Genomic DNA, 19743 nt, shown 5'->3' with positions numbered 1-19743 from the left:
CTTTGCAGCCAACATTTACAAAGGAGTGTTTCAGAGAAGAAGCCAGTTCTAACCCTGCTGCAGAGAAGCAGCCAATTCTGACTCCATTTTGGAAACTGTTTGACTTGCTTTTCATTGCTTTTGTTATTATAATCATACACTAGGGCTTGCTTCAAAGGACCCTGTCCCTCTGCCTGAAACTAAAGTGCCTTTGTTAAATTCATAGATAATCTGACCCTGCCCACCTGTGAATAGAAGAGATTAACACACCCCTTCCAAAGGCTGGCCATTCCCTGGAGTTGTTTTGCAAGACTGAAAACCCGTGAACTTGACTTCCCCACTGCCTCTCCCTCTCTTTTCTGCCTTTTGATTTTAGTTCCTCTTTACTTCTTTCTCTCTGACTCTATAAAAGAACCTGGCATCCAGACCACGGCAAGATGGTTATTTTGAGGCACTAGCCTGCCATCCTCTCTGTTAGTCGGCTCCCTAAATAAAGTCCCTTCCTTGTCTTAACCCCTAGTTTCTCGGATTTATTGGCCTACCGTGCAGGGAGCAGACTCGGTAACAGGAAGAGTTAGAGGAACGGTAATCTTTTAAGAATTATTAGAGGTAGACTAGGTACTACACAGGGTTTCCTGGGTAGCTCAGCTGGTAAAGAATCCGCCTGCAATGTGACCTCTGTTAGATTCCTGGGTCAGGAAGTTCCCTTGGAGAAGGGATAGGCCACCTACTCCAGTATTCTTGAGCTTCCCTGGTGGCTCAGATGGATGTGAGAGACCTAGTTTCCATCCCTGGGTTGGGAAGATCCCCTGGAGGAGGGCATAGCAACCCACTCCAATATTCTTGCCTGGAGGATCCCATGGACAGAGGAGCCTGGTGGGGTTGCAAAGAGTTGGACACAACTGAGCGACTAAACACACACACAGGCACTACACAACACACTGACCCTGACACACCCCCCTTTGCTAGAATATCTTGTTTGTTAACATGTAATCTGTTTAAAGCATTTAGAAGTAAAACCAAAAACCCAACTTTGGGAAAAATTTTAGTATTCTAATGATGACTAGTCAGCATAATTAGTCATGCCAACATTTGTGACACTTCTCCTCCCTTATAGTTGAAATTTATCTTTTCTTTAAAAATTATATTGCCTTTCTGCCATCAACAATAACAAAAACCTTTGCGCTGTCATTCCCTTTATGTGTTTATGTTTTCTGTCCACCTCCATAATCAATTCTAGGAGTTCCATCCTCTATTTCTCCTTCTCCTCCTTTTGTACCCATATTCCCTTTTCTAGACTGCCATGTATCCTGTGCCATTTCTGGTATAGTCCTAACTTTTTCAAGTCATAATCTGACTTTTGATAGCATGTGGAACATAATGTAAAATGTCCTTTCCATTTTTGGAGAGTGAATTTCCTAACAATAATAAGTGAACTTGTCCTAAAGTAAAATGACTGATTATTGCTCAATTCATCTTGTGCTGATTTATAATAAGGCAAAGAGAGAAGCTCCCGATTTAGGAAGTTTCTTAGATAAGATATTTTAACTTCTAAAAACTTTTTAAAAATTCTAATCAATTACTTAATAAAAACAAGCCTCCTTTAACTCACAGTCAAGTACTTTAAAAAATGTCTGGAAAACTTGAAACTCCAATTAAATATTTGTACAACTGTAAATATTTTGTGTGTTTTGTAAACATAGCATAACCTGTTGCCACAGATTTCCTTTGTTCCAGAAAAAAAAAGTAATACAATTATAGAAAAGTTAAACATTTTTATTTCTTATTTCAAAGCATTTGGGAGACGTTTCAGAAGCAGTTGGTAAACGTTAAATTCGGCAGGCCTGTTTTTCCAAGTTTCCATTCACACAGACTAGATGTAAACCAGTGTCACCAAAAGCACACCACACACGCACCCACACAGATTCCTTCCTTGTGTTTAGGTATGAATTACACCTAAAGATTCTGGGTCACTTTTCATCCCTTCCACTGTAAAACTGGGAGATAGTTGTATCTTAGGCAGCGACGGAACTTGGGCGACAGGAAGAAACGGCTTAAAACAAGGTAGAATTCTTTCTGAAGCTCGGTTGCCCATACTGGGCATCTCCGTACACGGTCTTCGTCTCCCTCCTCCCGTCCCCACCCCTGCTGGGATGATGCACTGCGAAAACATTAGCTCTCCCCAATACGCCTCTCAGTGGCTTATAGCTGAGAAAATGTTGCCCCAGGTTTAAAATATCTGCCCAAGGAGCCCAGCGCGAGTGAAACGCTTTCTCGTTGCTCTTGACTCCCTGCGGGCTCTCCCCGCCCTCTGCTGCCATAACCTTGGGGATGTGCCTAGACCCGGCTCAGCGCACATCCCGGCCAACCGCGAGCAGAACAAACCCTTGGCGGAGAGCCAGGAGGCTCCCTCCCAGCCACCGCCCCCCCACCCGGCCGCCTCACCCTCAGCGCCTTTTTTTTTTTTTTTTTCTCCCATACAATACAAGATCTTCCTTCCTCAGTTCCCTTAAATCACAGCCCAGGGAAATCTACCCAGAGTCTTCAACCAGCCACGAGCCAGAATGTCGGGGGGCAAATACGTAGACTCAGAGGTACGCCTGGGTGGGTGCGCTCCGGAACGCGGCGCACAAGGAGTGCTGCTTCTGCTATCTCCACTCTAAATATTCTGACTGCTTTGCTTGCCCCAGCCCTCTCTCGACGTTGGAGCACTCCTCTGGCTCTCGCATTGCTGAGGAATGGGCTTGGGCGGGGAGGTGAAGAGGAGGCAGGAATGTTTGTTTCATGTTTTCCTATTAGGAAGGGGGCCAAGGGAGCCTAGGGGCCTAGGTCGCGGAAAGAGGGGGTCGTTGGGGTCCTGAAGTTGGTTTGGTCGGACTGAGGGCGCGTTTCTGAATGGCTTAGGGGTACTGCTTTATTGAGAGACCCCCAAGGTCCGGCCCCTGTCTGCTGGAGAGTGGAGAGCTAGAGTGCAGGGTGGGAACTGATTCACTTGCAGTCTTGGGGACAGTCCCCCACGACTCCCCACCAGGCGCCTCAACCAGCTGGCCGAGGAGGCGGCGCGCGTCATGTTTGCACTTTCCAAAGCTCTTGGGCTACCTCTAGAACTCTTCCTGCATCTCGGCGCCTGGCAGGGGTGCTTGGATAAAGCACCCTCCTCCTAACTACCACTCCCCCCACCCCCCACCTTCCTACCACCTCCCGGCGCTCGGGCTCCGCCTGGGTGTGGAAACCTAGTTTTCCCAAACGCAGCCGCCGCCGTTCAGCTACCGGCCAGGGGTCTGGGAGTGACCTAAGGGTGGGTCTGAGGAATTGTGCAGGTGGAATATCGTTCTAGACAGTATAGGGGGTCTGACACTTGGCTCGATCCAAAGATAGGGGATGCTGGCTAGTGTGCACCGGGGGAGGGGGGTGTACGGGGAGCTGTGCAGGGACAGAAACGGCAGAGGGAGGGTGGAGGACGCGGGCAGGTGCAAAGGATACTTGGCCAGAAAGGAACGAAAATGGGAACACTGCGTGGGTCCGGGGTGGGGGGTGGTTCATCGTGGATCTTAAGGATGAAGTTAGAAGGAATTACGGAGAGAAGGGAAATAGGGACCAGGGACTGGAGCAGGTGAAGAGCTGCGGAGAGGGTGGCCTGGCGGAGAGAGGGGCTGGATAAAAGTCGGAAGTCGGATCCCCTCTCCTGTGGGGGTCTCCGCGGGAATCAGCCTGTTGGGAGTGAGTTGGGCTGGGGCCGGGCGGACCGCGCTGCGGGGTTTGCCCTGACCCCTGGCGGTGGCGGGCGAGGGAGGCAGGAGCTCCCAGCCTGGTACCGAGGGGTGTGGTGTCCTCTCCCCGATCCTCTTAAAAAGCTTGCGGCGCCAAGGAGTTTACTGTGCGCCGAGCCACCGCTTCGAAATCGGTTAGTTCGATTTTGAGCCTTGAGGTTTGCCTCGCTGCCAAGGCTAACTTTTCTGATTGCGGATTTTTCTTTTTTGAAATTTCCTTCCCACCGCCGGTGCCACCCTCTCCCTCCGGGCCGTCCGCCCTCTGCAGGGACATCTCTACACTGTTCCCATCCGGGAACAGGGCAACATCTACAAGCCCAACAACAAGGCTATGGCAGAGGAAATGAACGAGAAGCAAGTGTACGACGCGCACACCAAGGAGATAGATCTGGTCAACCGCGACCCCAAGCATCTCAACGACGACGTGGTCAAGGTAAGGTGAGGCGGCCAGCAAGGAAGGGATGTGCCCCGAGGAGACGCTGACAGGGCCAGGACAGCTCTGTCTGGCTACTAGCCTGTGTTTCTTTCCCTGTCTTTGCCACACACTCACCATTTTCTGGGGCTTGATGTGCGGGAACCGCGGTCGTCAGAAATGTCACATCTCCCCTACCCGCTCCTGCCAGTTAGTTCAGCTGGAATTTGGCTAACTTGAGTTTTGTGGGAGTTCATATAACTGCACCCTTCTCCTGGCATATGAACCTCCAGGTCTCAGTAACAGACAGCCCCGCACCCTTTGAGAGCGGGAGGTGTTTGCTCTGCAGGTCATCCTCTCTCCGACTTCAGGTTGAAAGTCTAAGTGAAGCGTGGTGCTCTACTGCATATAGAATTAATAAGCAGTGAGATGGTTTTGTAAGGTATTATGCCAAAGGTAGCAACCGGAGTACTAAGGGGGCAGGTTCCCCCAGTTAAAATTAAGATAACCTGAAATAATTTTCTTAAAAATATGGTTGGAAATGCTCCTGACTAAAGATGAAATATGTATGTGTGCATATATATATGCAGAATAGAATCGAATATTTAATATTTATAAGAAGGGTATTGGAAAAAACATGGTGTTTGTTGTACACAGCTAAGCATATTTACACAACCAAAAATAATATGTGCCTTTTGATTTCTCCTATAGACCTCTAGTTAGTTGTGGAGAGTTGCTTCTTGAGCTTATGGGACATTCAGGTTGGAGTTCCTTTTTATATTTCCAGGATGTGCTTGGTGAGATTAAAAACAGATTAATTGAATGGGTATTGGCTAAACTTAGACCTGACTGGGTGGTCAGTTTTTAATTACCATTGTGTTATTCAACTTTGACCCTTTTAGTAAATCTTATCAGAGGAATTTGTTGCTTGAACCCATCTTGATTGGAAAATCATAGTCCTGAGCCATCCTTGGCAGAGGGTTTTCTTTTAAGAAAAGGGAAGGTCAAGGGAATTCCTGGCCCTTGACCAGATTAAAGTGTGAAGACCCCTGGGGCAGCCAATGGGGTGGATGAGCAGTTTCCACCTACTCAGCATCCTATCCAGGATGGGAGGAGCCTTAGTTTAGAGACTGTTCACATTTATGAATAATATATTTCAAAAAGGGGAACAATTTAATCTGTAACTGGAAGGAAAATGGAACAGTCAGAATTGAATCTCTTGGCTTGTTGGTGGAGGAAAAAGGAAAATTGGAGCTTTAGCAGACTTTTCTACTAGCCAGATTATGGAATACTTAAAAGCAGCAGCAACAACAAAAGTAGCTTATAAACTGGAAATTAGAATTGCTAAAAACTATTTATTAAAAACATTACCTTAAAGGAGCAAAGGGCATTTTGCTTGTTTCCCTTCTCATGTAGCTTTGAACAAGAAGGAAAAGTGTCAGGAAAAGAGGCAGATTTCAGAAAGGCCTAGCTTCATCTCAGCCTCCCTGTTGTTCCCCTGCAGTGGAGAGGGATTCCTGGAGCAAGAGAACCTCCCAGGATGAGTCAGAGAGGCCAGTAGTGTGGATGTGGGTCTCTACACATAGCATGACTAAGTTGAGAAAGAAAGGCCCCACTGGGAAAAGAGACTTCAAGACAGATGGAAAAAAGGCATAACAGGCTTAGTGGAAATAGCAGTTTACAAAATAGCATTTCAAAGAGCAAGTGTGGAGATCTTCATATTAAAGAAATTAAAAGGAGGAGATAGAGCAAGCTTCTGATGGCCTAGAGAAAACAAATCCTACCCACTTTCTCATAGAACTATGAGCAAAACAAGACAATCAGAAAAATCGACTTTGAGAAGAATTTCGTAGGACCACTTACTTAGAGGTCTTGCTTAAAAAGGCCTTTTGAGAATGCCCTGCAAAGAAAGACCCAAAGAGTACCATCTGCCAGTAGGGCTGGGAAAGGGGGCCTGTGCCCAGTGGAGATGCCTATCTTATATTTTTTTTCTTTGAGTCCAATCATAAATGTAAGGATAGAAACAGTGACCATCCTCTCCGTGTTACCATGACAGTAAATAATAAATCTCTGCAAATTTTACTTTTGACAATATATATTTCTTAAAATAATAAAGGCACTCAAAGCTTCACTCTTAATGCCTGGTAACTTAAAATTTCATAAAGAAGTGGTGGTCAAATGAATGTACTGTTAGAGCTACCCAGTCAGGTAAGAAAAAGTCTATTCTAAAAGTAAGCAGCTCTGTAAAAGCTGTCAGTTCTGTCCAATACTGTAGTCACTAGCCACTTGTGGCTATTTCGATTTACATTACAAGTAATTGACATTAAATGCAATTTAAAATACAGTTCTTCAGTCACACTAGCTACATCTTGGGTTCTCAACACTTAAGGTTAGTAGCTACCATATTGGATAGCACAGATATAGAATATTTCCACCTTCATGGAAATTACTATTGGACAGTAATTTCAATTACTTCTCTCTAAAAATGTCCCCATACCGAAGTTAGAAACTTGTAGGTGGAGAATAAATGAAACATAGATGTAAGTGTAAGGAGCAGCCCCGTGTGTCTCTACAGTATCCTTTAGTCTCATAAAACAGCTATTTAGGGTGGAGAAGAAAACTCAAAAGCTAGAGGTGCCATGAATTTATATTCAAGAAGGTGGAGTATTATTACCTATTCCACTGGTGATAATAACATAAGTTAGACTACAATTTAGTTCCAATAAAACTGGTTTCTTCTTTCACTAAAGGTTTGTTGTAAGATGTCTGTATAGGTATTTATCCAAAAAAAAGTCAGTGATAGATTATTTTAAAAATTTCCTCTAATTAAAATAGTCATACCTCCAGACCCTCCATTCTCCATCTGAGATTTCTATCTTCTTCATTCATATGTTTACTGTGTACTATTTTGATTTTCTAATAAAGAAAATGGCTTCAGATTTATTACTCTGGTATCACAATAGCCATTGATCAATTTATTAAATTCCTAACATATGCTATAATAGACACTGAGCTATGTTCTACAAGGGTAATTCCTAAAATAAGCCCTAGAAATCACAAAGATTAGAAATGATGAAGATGAGATGCATATAGATTAAAAATACACACACACACAGACACACACACACACATACACGATCACAACAGTAAGTCACTGCCAAATATTAACTAATTGGTCCTTTTTTTTTTTTTAACTTTGACTGCCAGGAAACATATAACTAGATTTTAAGTTTCACTAATCCATGTTACTTATTCTCTCACATATGGTTTTGAATTTTCACTTTTTCAACTGGCATGTTGTTTTATGTGCCCTCTATTATAATGCTTCTCATCATTATTTTGGAAACAAACCAAATATATACTATAATAAGAGCTCCCCAGGTGGTTCAGTGGTAAAGAACCTGCCTGCCAATGCAGGAGACATAGAGACTTGGGTTCAATACCTGGGTCGGGAAGATCCCCTGGAGGAGGGCATGGCAACCCACTCCAATCTGCTTGCCGGGAGAATCCCCTGGACAGAGGAGCCTGGCAGGCTATAGTCCACGGGGTCGCTAAGAGTCGGACACAACTGAAGCGACTTAGCATGCACTCAGATACTATAATAAATTAAAAGAAAATAGTATTTAGCATTGCATAATGAAAAGTTTATTCAAAACTGAATCATATCAATTATCTTGATCTTAGTAATAATTCTGCAATATGCATGTATATCAAGTCATCATGTTGTACACTTTAAATATTATATTTGTCCATTATCCCTCAGTAAAGTTTATTTTATTTTATTTTAAAGTTTTTTTTAAAAGTTTCTTAAAAAGTGAATGGAACTGATATTGTTAGGGAGACCCTACTTGGATAGGGCAATAAGGTGAGAGAAGGATATACTATAGAAAGTTTAATGGAGAAGGGCATGAAGGAGATACAATCTGAGTTGGGTCATAATGGATAGATGGAGTTCAAATAGGTGAGAAAATTACAGGAGAACATTCTTAATGAAAAAGCATGGAGATGGGAATGTCCCACACAGGACATAAGTCTAGGAGGTTTAGTAGCCCATTTTGACTGACATTAGAGTTCATGTGGCATAGTCACAGGTCATAAAGAGGAAAACACTGAGTGTGGCCAGATGATAGAGCCCTAAGTCCAGTATTCCTGATAAGTTTGAACTGTATTATGTCAGCAGTGAGAAGCCAAGAAAACTTCAAGCTTGGGATGACGTGATGAAGGTGGGGCTTATTGGAAGATGACTGGTGGAGGTACAAGATGTAATAAAAAGGTAGCCAGTCTGGATGAGGAGCAGTTATGATGTAACTGCATCAGGGTCCAGACATGAAATGAGAAGAACAGGATGTGGTGGCATTGGAATAAAACAACATAAGCACAAAAAGACAGAATTTTAGAAATAGAAGAGAATGTAATGGTCATCAAGTTAACCTCCAATTCCTTTTTTTTTTTAACATTAAGAGAAATTTAAGGGTTAAGAAAGGTTAAATTTTTATACACATGTTCACATGGTTACTGTACAAAAACAGATATTTTCACATATCATAAGGGATGAATAGATAAGATTATGTGATTATTGTCCTTAAAGGAGAATTCTGAGCCTAGCTCTGAGACAAATCAAGACATCTTAGAGAAGATATTTTTGAAAATAAAGATAATGCATTTATAACTTTCTTTTCTAAAATTTTAAAGTAATATTATTAAATATACACAGATACAAAGTTTTCTTTAGCAATCAAGGAAAAAACATACAAATGGTAATCAGACCAGTTTTGGTTTCAAAATAACAGCCTAAAGCCACCATGATCCCTTTCAACTATAAAGCATTCTAGAGCCATTAGTGATTAATATCAACATAACCAATTTTAAATTTTATGTTTGCTTACTATACTTATAATCAGAGCACAAGATTTAAAAGATCAGACTGACCCAAAGCACTCAGCACCATGTTAATAGTCTCTTCTGTTGGAACTGGTATTGGTTTTGTTTATTTGTTTGTTCAGGAGATAGGCGCACAAGATGGTTATTAATATTATGCCACATGTAAGATCATGCAGGGCATTCAGAATCCCCAGTTTGTAAAAGAGCACTGTGGTCATGTTTGGTGGGAAATTATTCTCACATCACTGAGCAAATAACGATATTAAAATGGGAGACATTATTCATTCTTAACCATCTGAAATATTTTCAAGGTTAGTCAACAATGATATACATTTTAAATGCTTGTTAAAAGAAAGTGTTATTTTTTTTCTTTCTCTACCTCATAATTTCAGTCAAAAATTATTGAAGCATTAGCTCAACTTTGGTTCAAACTGAATAAACTTTCATATTATTTATTAAAATTTAAGAAAAAATACACCAAATATTCTTGAATTATTAAAAAGTTAATGATGCGGGGTTTTCTTCCGATTAATAGCAGTGTTGGCTACATTTTAAAGTGGCTTGAAGTAAGAACAGCTGCAAGAGTAAGCAGCATCTGGAAAGTTCAGTAATTTATAAAACCACCTGCTTATGCATCCTGCCCACTCAGGTTCATAAAATAGCACTTTCATATTCCACATGAAACTGCTTTTTAGTTTGCCCTACTTTTAAGCATAAGTTATCATTCTCTATGATGAAATGTTTAGAGTGAGCTGGTCCCACGATGAATAGGGCTGTGTGCCCTGAACCATGGGGTCCTGGGCTCTTTCATGATTCTCCTGGCCAAATTTGCAGTGGGAAAAGGGTAGGGCTGCTCTTTTCATACGAAGATGATTTAGACCAAGAAATACACTCTCTTCTTCCACTTTTTGGACCCCATATATATATGGGGCCCTAGAGAAAAAGATTTGCATACTATACTTCTGTTAAAAGAAGTTTTTATTTTTTTAAAAAAGCCTTTATCAAAAGCTTAACCATCAGCCTCTAGAAATATGCTTAACCATAGGTGCTCAGTGGCACCTTGACAGTAGAAAGAGTATTGTGTCAGGAAAATACATTTTTGAGACTTTGATAACTTTATTTTTTAAAACTTGAAAGTAATGATTCTTAAATATATTAGACACAAAATTCTGTTTCTTTAAAAATCAAGAAAAGGCATGCACACAATAATCAGGTCGGTTTTGGTTTTAACCTAAGGACCAAATGCTTTTGTGGTCTCTATTAACTGGAAAATGTCTAATCCCATTAGTGTGGGACTGAACACCAAGGAAGAGGGAAAGTTATGTCAGGACAACGGGTTTCTCAGCCTCAGCAGTCCCCAAGAGTGGAACTTAGAAACAAAGAGCAAACTTGTTTGAAAGCTAGTAAACCCCAGCCCTAAAAATACTTTAGCAAAGCTATTTTATGTATCTATGCTTCAGTTTCTCTAACCATAAAGCAAAGAATGAGAGTCATTCTCATATAATAGCATTCCTCCCTCAAACCCATTTATCTTTCAATAAATGACTATTATATACCTACTATTTTGCACTGCACATGACTGTTGGAACAAAAGTAGACAGGAGCACGGCCCACAGAGTTTTTGACTATCTCCTTTGCCTCTCTTCACACAGTTTCCTTTGAAAACTTTTGCGGAAATTCCTTTATCAAATTCTACTGTCTGTTAGATATGCAGATGACACCACCCTTACGGCAGAAAGTGAAGAGGAACTAAAAAGCCTCTTGATGAAAGTGAAAGAGGAGAGTGAAAAAGTTGGCTTAAAGTTCAACATTCAGAAAACTAAGATCATGGCATCTGGTCCCATCAGTTCATGGGAAATAGTTGGGGAAACAGTGGAAACAGTGTCAGACTTTATTTTGGGGGGCTCCAAAATCACTACAGATGGTGACTGCAGCCATGAAATTAAAAGACGCTTACTCCTTGGAAGGAAAGTTATGACCAACCCAGATAGCATATTCAAAAGCAGAGACATTACTTTGCCAACAAAGGTGCATCTAGTCAAGGCTATGGTTTTTCCTGTGGTCATGTATGGATGTGAGAGTTGGACTGTGAAGAAAGCTGAGTGCCAAAGAATTGATGCTTTTGAACTGTGGTGTTGGAGAAGACTCTTGAGAGTCCCTTGGACTGCAAGGAGATCCAACCAGTCCATTCTAAAGGAGATCAGCCCTGGGTGTTCTTTGGAAGGACTGATGCTAAAGCTGAAACTCCAATACTTTGGCCACCTCATGCGAAGAGTTGACTCATTGGAAAAGACTGTGATGCTGGGAGGGATTGGGGGCAGGAGGAGAAGGGGACGACATAGGATGAGATGGCTGGATGGCATCAACTAACTCAATGGACATGAGTTTGGGTGAACTCCAGGAGTTGGTGATGGACAGGGAGGCCTGGTGTGCTGCGATTCATGGAGTCGCAAAGAGTTGGACATGATTGAGCAACTGAACTGAACTGAACTGTCTGTTAAGATCTTAAACCTTCAGGACTGTCTTTTTAAAATGCCTCAGTAAATAAGACTAGGGGAAATAAGGAGCATATATTTTTTAAAACAATTTGCCCTTGTTTTGGTCCTATAAAAATAGTAACTAACTTATTATAGAAAATATTTCAGTTCTCTAATATTCTCTATTCCCATATTAGTGCTGAACCTTTAATCTTTCTATTGAAAATTTAAAATTTCCAACCTTTTAAAAACCTCATTGCCTCTTTGCAAACCCAAGAGGGCTTTTATATTCACCGGGCATCAGAGTCATCATAGGAGTTTTTAAAAATACAGATACCTGGACCCACTACAGAGCTACTTAATTAGGCATATATAGGAATGAGGCGCCTAAACTAGGGGGTCTTGGATCCCTAGATTGTGAAGTCAAGTTTAGAAATGATTGTACCCAAGGTCAGCTTAAAGATATACACCTGGATGTTACTATCCTAAGAGAACAGTCACACTGTGTAGTCTAGATGTTCTCCCTGCCAGAATACTTGAAGGTTGTGTGCATGCGTGCTAAGTAGCTCAGTTGTGCCTGACTCTTTGCGACCCCTGCGAGGCTCCTCTGTCCATTGGATTCTCCAGGCAAGAATACTGGAGTGGGTTGCCATGCCCTCCTCCAGGGGATTGATTCTCAGCCCCTGGTCTCTTATGTCTCCTGCACTGGCAGGTGGGTTTTTTACCTCTAGTGCCACCTGGAAGCCCCACGTGAAGGTTAGGCCGATTTAAACCAGGGAGTTTTGAAACACCATAGACAGTTCCCAAATCAGCCTTGCTCAATGGTCCTTCATCCCTTGAGGCTACTTGGGCTTACAACCAGCTGCAAGCTTAGAGCCTCAGGATGACCTAGGGTTGGGGTAGCTATATGTTCTAGGTTGTCCCACGCCCCTGAGTACTATTAACAGTGCCCTTTTCATGCTTAGAAGTGTCCCAGTTTGGAAGAAAAAGTATATCCTCTTGAATGAATTGGCAATGACCTGTAACTGATTCCTATACCTGGAATTCACCAGAAGTCCTTGCTTACATTATTTTTTTTAGCAAGTGGGCAAAATTTCCACATTCTAGGAATGTCATGCTTTTTGTTCCTCTCCAGTCGCCAGTGTCACTTTCTCTTATCCTTCACTGGGCCATCAAGCTGCACTCTAATTTGGATGACATGCTCTTAAGTATCAATCTACTCTACCCTCAGACCTTAAGTTTCTTTCCCTGCAACACAGGGTTAATGAAACCAACATCCTTCCAATACATATTTTGTCAGGTACTCAATCAAAGAGTAGCAGCAGCAGCATCAATCAAAGATTAAAATGTTTAAAATAGTTTTGATTTTTTTTATTCAGTCCAGGAAACATAAAATGGCGTGCTTTCATATGAGCCATTGTTTAGCGTGGGGGAAGTGCTTTTAATTTTGTCCTAAAGGAAATCTGCATGATCCATGTACTGTGCAACTACCAAGGGAATTTAATTGGTAGAACAGATTTACACCTGCACATAATACATATTTCCTGCCTCTCCTATGTTGATGTTTTAGATATAAAATACATTTTGTTTTCTTTACTGAGCCTTGAGAAGACGTCTCTTGTCAGTCATTATTTCATAGCAAGGGAAGTACATGTTCCTAAACAACTGAGCTTCCCCTTAGTCATTGTTAGCTATTTAGGTAATGAAGAGCAAGTCATTTTTAATTTTTATAAGACTTAAGTGTTGATAGTGTATGTAGGTGCTTAATATATTATAGCAATTTAAAAGTGAAATTTTTAAAAGTGCATTCAGTATATAAACCTTTCTTGAGCCCAGCAAGGGCATTATAATACAAATAGACATTGATATATTCTATATAAAAAGATAAACTACATCCAGATACTGCACTAGGTCATCTCACTGATGTAGGCATCAAACACAATTTCTCATTTATAGTGAAGAACTAAAAAAGATGCTGACTTCTGAACCCAAGTAGTGAGAAACTAGGAAATTGGGAGGGAAAGAAATAAAGATAAAGAAAGGACAACAAGGCCCCTTCTCCCTGCCCTGCCACTCACTCTCTGCTGGACTAGGTTTTACATATGCCAACTCCAGGACCCACCACATCCATTGCTTTGCATAGTGCTGGCTTATCTAATGATATGATCAGGTCTAGGCACTGACTATTAATTCTCAGCCCCTGCCCCCAAGGGGTTTAGAGGTTATCAGGAAAGTACACGTGCAAAGAAATAGTGTGGTCACCGTAACCTGGGGATGGCCTATAGCTGGGCACAAAGCAGAGAGTTCGCAACAGTCTCTAAAGCTGAACACCAGGCACACATGACAGGAAATGGATGCCACCAGAGGGAGCAGCAGGAGCAAAGGTATGGAGGCCTGGGGGCACCTAGCATGTTTTGGGCACCAGTGGCAGGTCAGTGTAGCCAGAGCAAGGGATCCAAGCTGGAGCCAGATCAGCAAGGCCTTCTGTGCCCAGCCAGAGCATTTGTCCCTTTGCAGTCTACAGCAACCCACACAGGTGTTTTTAGGCCAGGAAGTGACCTGATGAGATAAGACTTCTGTTAATAGAAAGGAATTTGAATAGAATAGAAATTAACTTCTGTTAATAGAAAGTTGCACTGGGCAAACCAAGGGGTGCCAGATGTACAGGTGATAGTGAAATAGGCATGGAGAGCTTTCTCCAGTACTTTGTATAAGCTAGCTTGCTGGTAAAGATTATTTTACTTACTCTTCCAGTGGCCCTTTGAGGAGGTAGTATTATTTTCAGTTATATTCACCTGGTAGATAAGCAAATTCAGGTCTAACCATTTGCTCAGGATTTCATAGGTAGGAAATGGTACACTCAGAATTTGAACCCAGACCTCAGGACCAGGGTTCTCAATCACGTGCTCCAGTGCCTCTCTGTAATAGATCACGATCTAAGCAGACAATGGTGTCTCCATAGCAAGGAAAGGAAAGACATGACCGTGTTCTCATAGCGGCTGAGCAGCATTTGGCAGGGGGGATTCCAGACATGGTCTATTTGTGAAGTGACAGGTCTACAGTTCTAAGGCCAAACTTTAGATCCTGGTAGGTGAGTTGGGGGAAGAGGAGAAAGGACTAATGTAAAGACCAAGATAAAACCTCACGGTGGGTGAGCAAGCTCCCAACAAGGCAGCAAAGGTCAAATCCCAAAGACAGATGAGGGGTACAAAATAGGGATGTGTCCCAGTGATTAGAAATGGAATACACGTTTGGGATGAGACAAGCTGCTAGCTTGTGTTGAATTACCTGAACCTTTAAAGCACCCTGACTGCCCAGGTTGGCCATAGCTCCTGGGCTGTAGGGGTAGGTGTGAGTAAATGAAGCAGGTCCTGACATGCACTTTGCATTTAACAGCTTCATTTAAGGTTCTCAGTTTGTCTGCTCAGATATTCATGCCATTACAGGAATACATTGTAAAAATAGGAAACAGTTGAGAAAACCCCTAGTTTTATGCTGATGGGAGAAATGCCTATTTAATCCTAAAAGAAGTTTCTCTGAGACTTCCTCCCTATAATTACGTAATTGTTCTCAAAAACAAATACCAGAAGTAAGGAACAGACTTAATAGTGCATTTTACAAGGCACCATTAATCTCTCAGAAAAACAATTAAAATGTTCTGTCAATCATAGCTTACTGTTTGCCTTTTCTATATTATTAGCAATAATATATAGCTGGAAATGGGCATACCAAGACGTGTCCAGGAAATGGAACTGCATTCATTGGATTTCATTGACAGTTATTTTGGATGGTCAACAGATCCCTATTTCTCACTTGTTCTTAGTGTCAGGCTTCTTGCTAATATGTAGGGAGAAATTGTCTAAAACAGTTAACAACCACCAGTTCACCAAAACATTTTGGGTAAACCTTTCTCTTATTCTAGCTATAAAGGTAGGAATGAGAGTCATTCTCAGATAAAGTGCTCCCCAGAAAGCCCATTCAGCAAATGTTTAGGAAGCACTTACTCTGCAGCATGCATGGAGCCTGCCATGCATCCTGGTACACCAGAACCTGCCTGACAGAACCACAGCCACCTGCTAAGCCTCACCTCAGATGTCTGGGCCTCTGTCAGCCCTCCCTGACGGCCCTCATCAGAACTGATCGTCTCTTCCCTTGACTCCCAGCACACTGTGGTTTTTTGTCTATTTTAGCATGTATCACAGCCCTCTAAGCATTCTGCTTCCCTATCCTCATGGCTCTCTCCCCACTTCTCTTCCCACATCATGTGTGAGTCCTTCAGAACAGAATAGTGGTTCCCTGTGGTCTCAGGACTGTGGCTGCCTGGTGCTTACCCAGGGCCCCGACTGAGTCTGCTATCAGAAAACGGATGCCGAACTGAATCTGCTGAAAAGAATCTGAAATTTCTTTTTTAACTGACTGTTTTACGTGAGTGAAAAGACAGTAGGGTTATGTCACTGGCTTCCTTTGTTCCTTTTCTCTGTGTTGGCCACATTTAAAGCCTTACAAGGAAAAACATTTCCAAATAATTAAGAAATAAATCTAAAAACATTCATTCTATCTCAGGTAAAGAGAAAACTCGTTCTAACATGTATATATATTTATTATTAAAAATTCTTTTTAATCCTCAGTTTGAAGAGGACACAAATATGCCTCTCCTGAGCCTTCCTATAAGCAGCTAAGACACCTGGACAATTTCCCAGGGCCTGCAGGATAAGGCGAATCTCCTAAATAGATGGCAGGCAGAGCAGGCAGATTCCCAGAATGCCAAGAGATACCACTGCTACAGCTTGGCACTGTCTCCTATGGCCAGAAGTATGAAGGCTGAGAGTTGGGTCTTAGGCCATGTGAGAACTCCCCTGCCAAGAGAGGGGTAGGAGGACTTCCTGTCAACTCTCCATATACCTCTGGGCAATTGCAGGGGTCAACATCAGAGGAATGACTAGGTCAGGAGAGAGCCCTGAAGAAAAATCCAAAACCTGAAGAAAAAAACAAAGCTTAAAGAAGACAACAGCTTTGAAAATCCGAAGCCTCATCTTCCTGCTCTTTCATTTTATTACTTCTATATATTAATTATACAGAGCTCTGAGATTTTACTAGCTGGGAGGTGGTGACTGTTAATCTACCATTTCAACAGCATAGAAGTTTCTTTGTACCTCATAGGTGGTCTCTCAGAGATTTCAGATCTCTTCTCAGGAGCAAAACAGAACAAAACAAAACAAAATAAGCAAAACACTTCAATATTTCTAGGAGTCAGACATCATTTGTTTCATTATTGCTATCTGGGCCAAGTGAATGTTAGCTCCTTTTCCAGACACACTTCTTTCTCTCATCTCCTGTGATACAAGGTGGATTTACTATAATAAGGAAAAGAGTAAGACACGTCAGTGGTAGTCGCTCAGTTGTGTCCAACTCTTTGCGACCCCGTAGATTGTAGCCCACCAGATTCCTCTGTCCATGGAATTCTCCAGGCAAGAACACTGGAGTGGGTAGCCATTCCCTTCTCCAGGGTATCGTCTCAACCCAGGGAACAAACCTGGTTACCCACATTGTAGGCAGATTCTTTGCCATCCAAGCCATCAGGGAAGCCCCAAGACATGTCAATTTGATTCCAAATAGTTTCCCTATCAAGAAAGTATAGGAAATCGGGATAATTTAATATAAATTAATAATAATTTAATATAATTATTAATAATATAATATAAATTAAATAATAATATAAATCATTATTCAGTTAAGCATAGGTAGAACTAGAAAGCTGCCATTAAAAAAGGATGCTGATGTGTAATGTGGATTTTAGATGTGACTCGTATCTAATACACAACCAGGAACACAGTTTTAGACATTTACCATTTTATCAATGAGTGGCATGAGCAAGTTAAGAGGACTCTCAACTTACAAATGACACTAATTATAACAACCTTGCTAACATCTATGATAAAAATAATATCAAATTGATTTTTGGCAAGTTACAAATATTCGATACAAATAAGATTCAAAACCAATACAAAGTGAGACAATGTTAAAAGACTGGGAATACAACACATAGCTGTTAACTGGGAAACAAATAGGCAAAAATATGAAGAATAAGAAAATACCAGGAGAGGGTTTCTCCTGGTATTTCTGTGGAAGCTTGTGATGTGGAAAATCAAGATGCTTGGTGAACACAATGGATATAGAAACCCTTTGTAATAATTCCCTAGCCGCTAAGGGACCAAGGTCTCCTGGGTGAAAATCACTATTGTAAACATACCCTTGAATGAATCCATCAAGTCCCATACCCCTTGGGCAATAGGGGACCCAAACTAAGTCTTATCAATTATTCCTGAAAAACATCTCAATAATTTAATGATATTTTAAAGGAAATATAATAAATAGACTCAAAAGGAGAATGCAATCCAAAAAAAAAAAAAGTCATAGACAAGATTCTCTACTTTATTTACTACGAATCAGACTTTCTAAATATGGGTTCTGTTTTGAGCTTATGAAGGAGGTGGAGATGCTGGAAAGATCCTATAGAAGAGCAAAAGGAAAGAGACAGGGATGAAGAGAAACACCCAGGTAGGGCTGGGGAGGGACTGTCTTGTCTGGCAATTTGTTACAAGAGTTGAAAGGGACATAAAATGTCAGCTGCTTTTAGTTATTGCTAGGATCTTATGAGACTTACAAGGGAATTATTGCTCAGATGCAATCACCACTCAGGACAAGGAAAAAGGAGGAAAGAGTTAGTTAAAAAAAAAAAAAAAAAGATTACGTGGGAGAAGAAATTCCAAGTAATGAGTGGTTAATCCCAGGAATGTGTCACAAGAGGTTGTTTTGTAACAGTTGTGTGTTAAATTCCTAATTTGTCTATGTAGCTTCTCAAAACCTTCTATCTCTACAATTACATTTTGGTGTGTAAGAATACTGACACAGAGTCTCATAACTAAGCATAGGCATATGTATGAACACTTTCCTCTATTCCTGCAGGATACCTGGTTTGTTTGGGGGCAAAGAGGAGTTGATGTGGCATTGTGTTAACAGTGGTTGAGAATGCAAGTGGTAAACATCTGAAAGTAGAACACTGAAAAATGCATGCATTGTATGTTCCAAAAGGTCAGTATGAAACATTATCTTTATGGCAAGCCTGCCCATCCACTCCCTCCTACACATTGCATATTCACACAATTTTGCAGCTTGTATAAACCCCTATTGTGATGTAAACTCATGAGACAGTGTGGCTTCTGCAGAGGGTGGCTGTTTTGTGACTGTAGACCAGTGGTTCTTTATACTAGTTGCAAATCATCTGGGGAATATTTTAAAATACTGTTGTGCATGCCCCATCCTTAGAAATTCTGATCGAATTGGTCTAGGATGGGGCCCAAGCCTATGTATTATTAATTTTATTTTTTGGAAAGTTCCCCAGGTGATGCTAATGTACAGCTGGAATTGAGTCTGGTTTCAACTCAGAATTTCTATATAATAAAACCACGCATCATGACAAAACTGTAAGCACTACAGTGGGAAAATTATTACTTCTCTAGGTCCTCATCCGGCAGAGTCCTTAGAATTTTTATTGGAATATGATGCTTGTCACTCAAATTCCTATTAAAAAAATGCTTTCTGGAACTCTGCTCTAGCAGCTATATAAGATAGACTTTGTACGTAGGATACATCTCATGTTACTTACGTAATTCAGTCCTTATGTTTTTCCCTTTCTTTTGCTCATTCTTTCTATTCTCTCCAAGAGGAAGGTCAGCTGATTAAGAGTCAGAACATCATCCTTGTCATCCCTTTTTTAACTTGGGTTCATGGCTCAGGCATATACTAGGAATGGAGCTGACAACATGCACTGGTTTCTCTCCTAATGGTGTAGAGGCCACAGGAAGCTTCACTGGACCTAGGGATGGCAGTGTCCTACATTTCTCCAGGCCTGGCACAGAGAAGAGACCCCAAGTCACTGAGAAGTACTTTACTGATGCCAATCATTCCTCAGAACAGATGGGGAAACTGAGTCTCAGAGGAAACCTGAATTGCAGCCCTCTCTTGGACACTGACCTCAAGTATTACCTTGGGCCTTGGAAAAGTCACTTGGATCCTTTGGACAGCAGTTTCATCATCTATAGCAATCAAGAAGTTGAACTGGAAGATTTCTAAGTCACTTTTTATTTCTAAAATTCTGTGATTCCAGTTAACCAGTATTTATAAGTGTGGAACACTATAAAAGCACATAAAAGTCCATGCAGAG

General features: G+C 41.4%; 1 protein-coding gene and 1 long non-coding RNA gene across 5 annotated transcripts in view; one reads left to right on the top strand and one right to left on the bottom strand.

The window, feature by feature from the left end:
* Nucleotides 1-19743, bottom strand: part of LOC139182710 (uncharacterized) — a 266009-nt gene that overhangs the window by 161145 nt on the left and 85121 nt on the right. The window lies entirely within an intron of this gene.
* CAV1 (caveolin 1) overlaps nucleotides 2428-19743 on the top strand; it is a 36118-nt gene continuing 18802 nt past the window's right edge. Inside the window, exons 1-2 of one of the 3 annotated variants that reach the window (XM_019958726.2) lie at nucleotides 2428-2573; nucleotides 4018-4182. In XM_019958726.2, the coding sequence (XP_019814285.1) occupies nucleotides 2544-2573; nucleotides 4018-4182 (195 nt within the window). In that variant the 5' untranslated portion in view covers nucleotides 2428-2543. Of the gene's footprint in view, nucleotides 2574-3154; nucleotides 3278-3858; nucleotides 3884-4017; nucleotides 4183-19743 lie in introns of those variants that run through there. The other 2 variants (XM_019958728.2, XM_019958727.2) reach the window with 2 other exon arrangements.

The sequence above is a fragment of the Bos indicus genome, chromosome 4 (genome assembly GCF_029378745.1).
Source record: "Bos indicus isolate NIAB-ARS_2022 breed Sahiwal x Tharparkar chromosome 4, NIAB-ARS_B.indTharparkar_mat_pri_1.0, whole genome shotgun sequence".
In the NCBI taxonomy this organism is placed as follows: Eukaryota; Metazoa; Chordata; class Mammalia; order Artiodactyla; family Bovidae; genus Bos; species Bos indicus.
The sequence above is the reverse complement of the archived record's forward strand: the minus strand, read 5'-3'. Positions and strand labels throughout refer to the sequence as shown.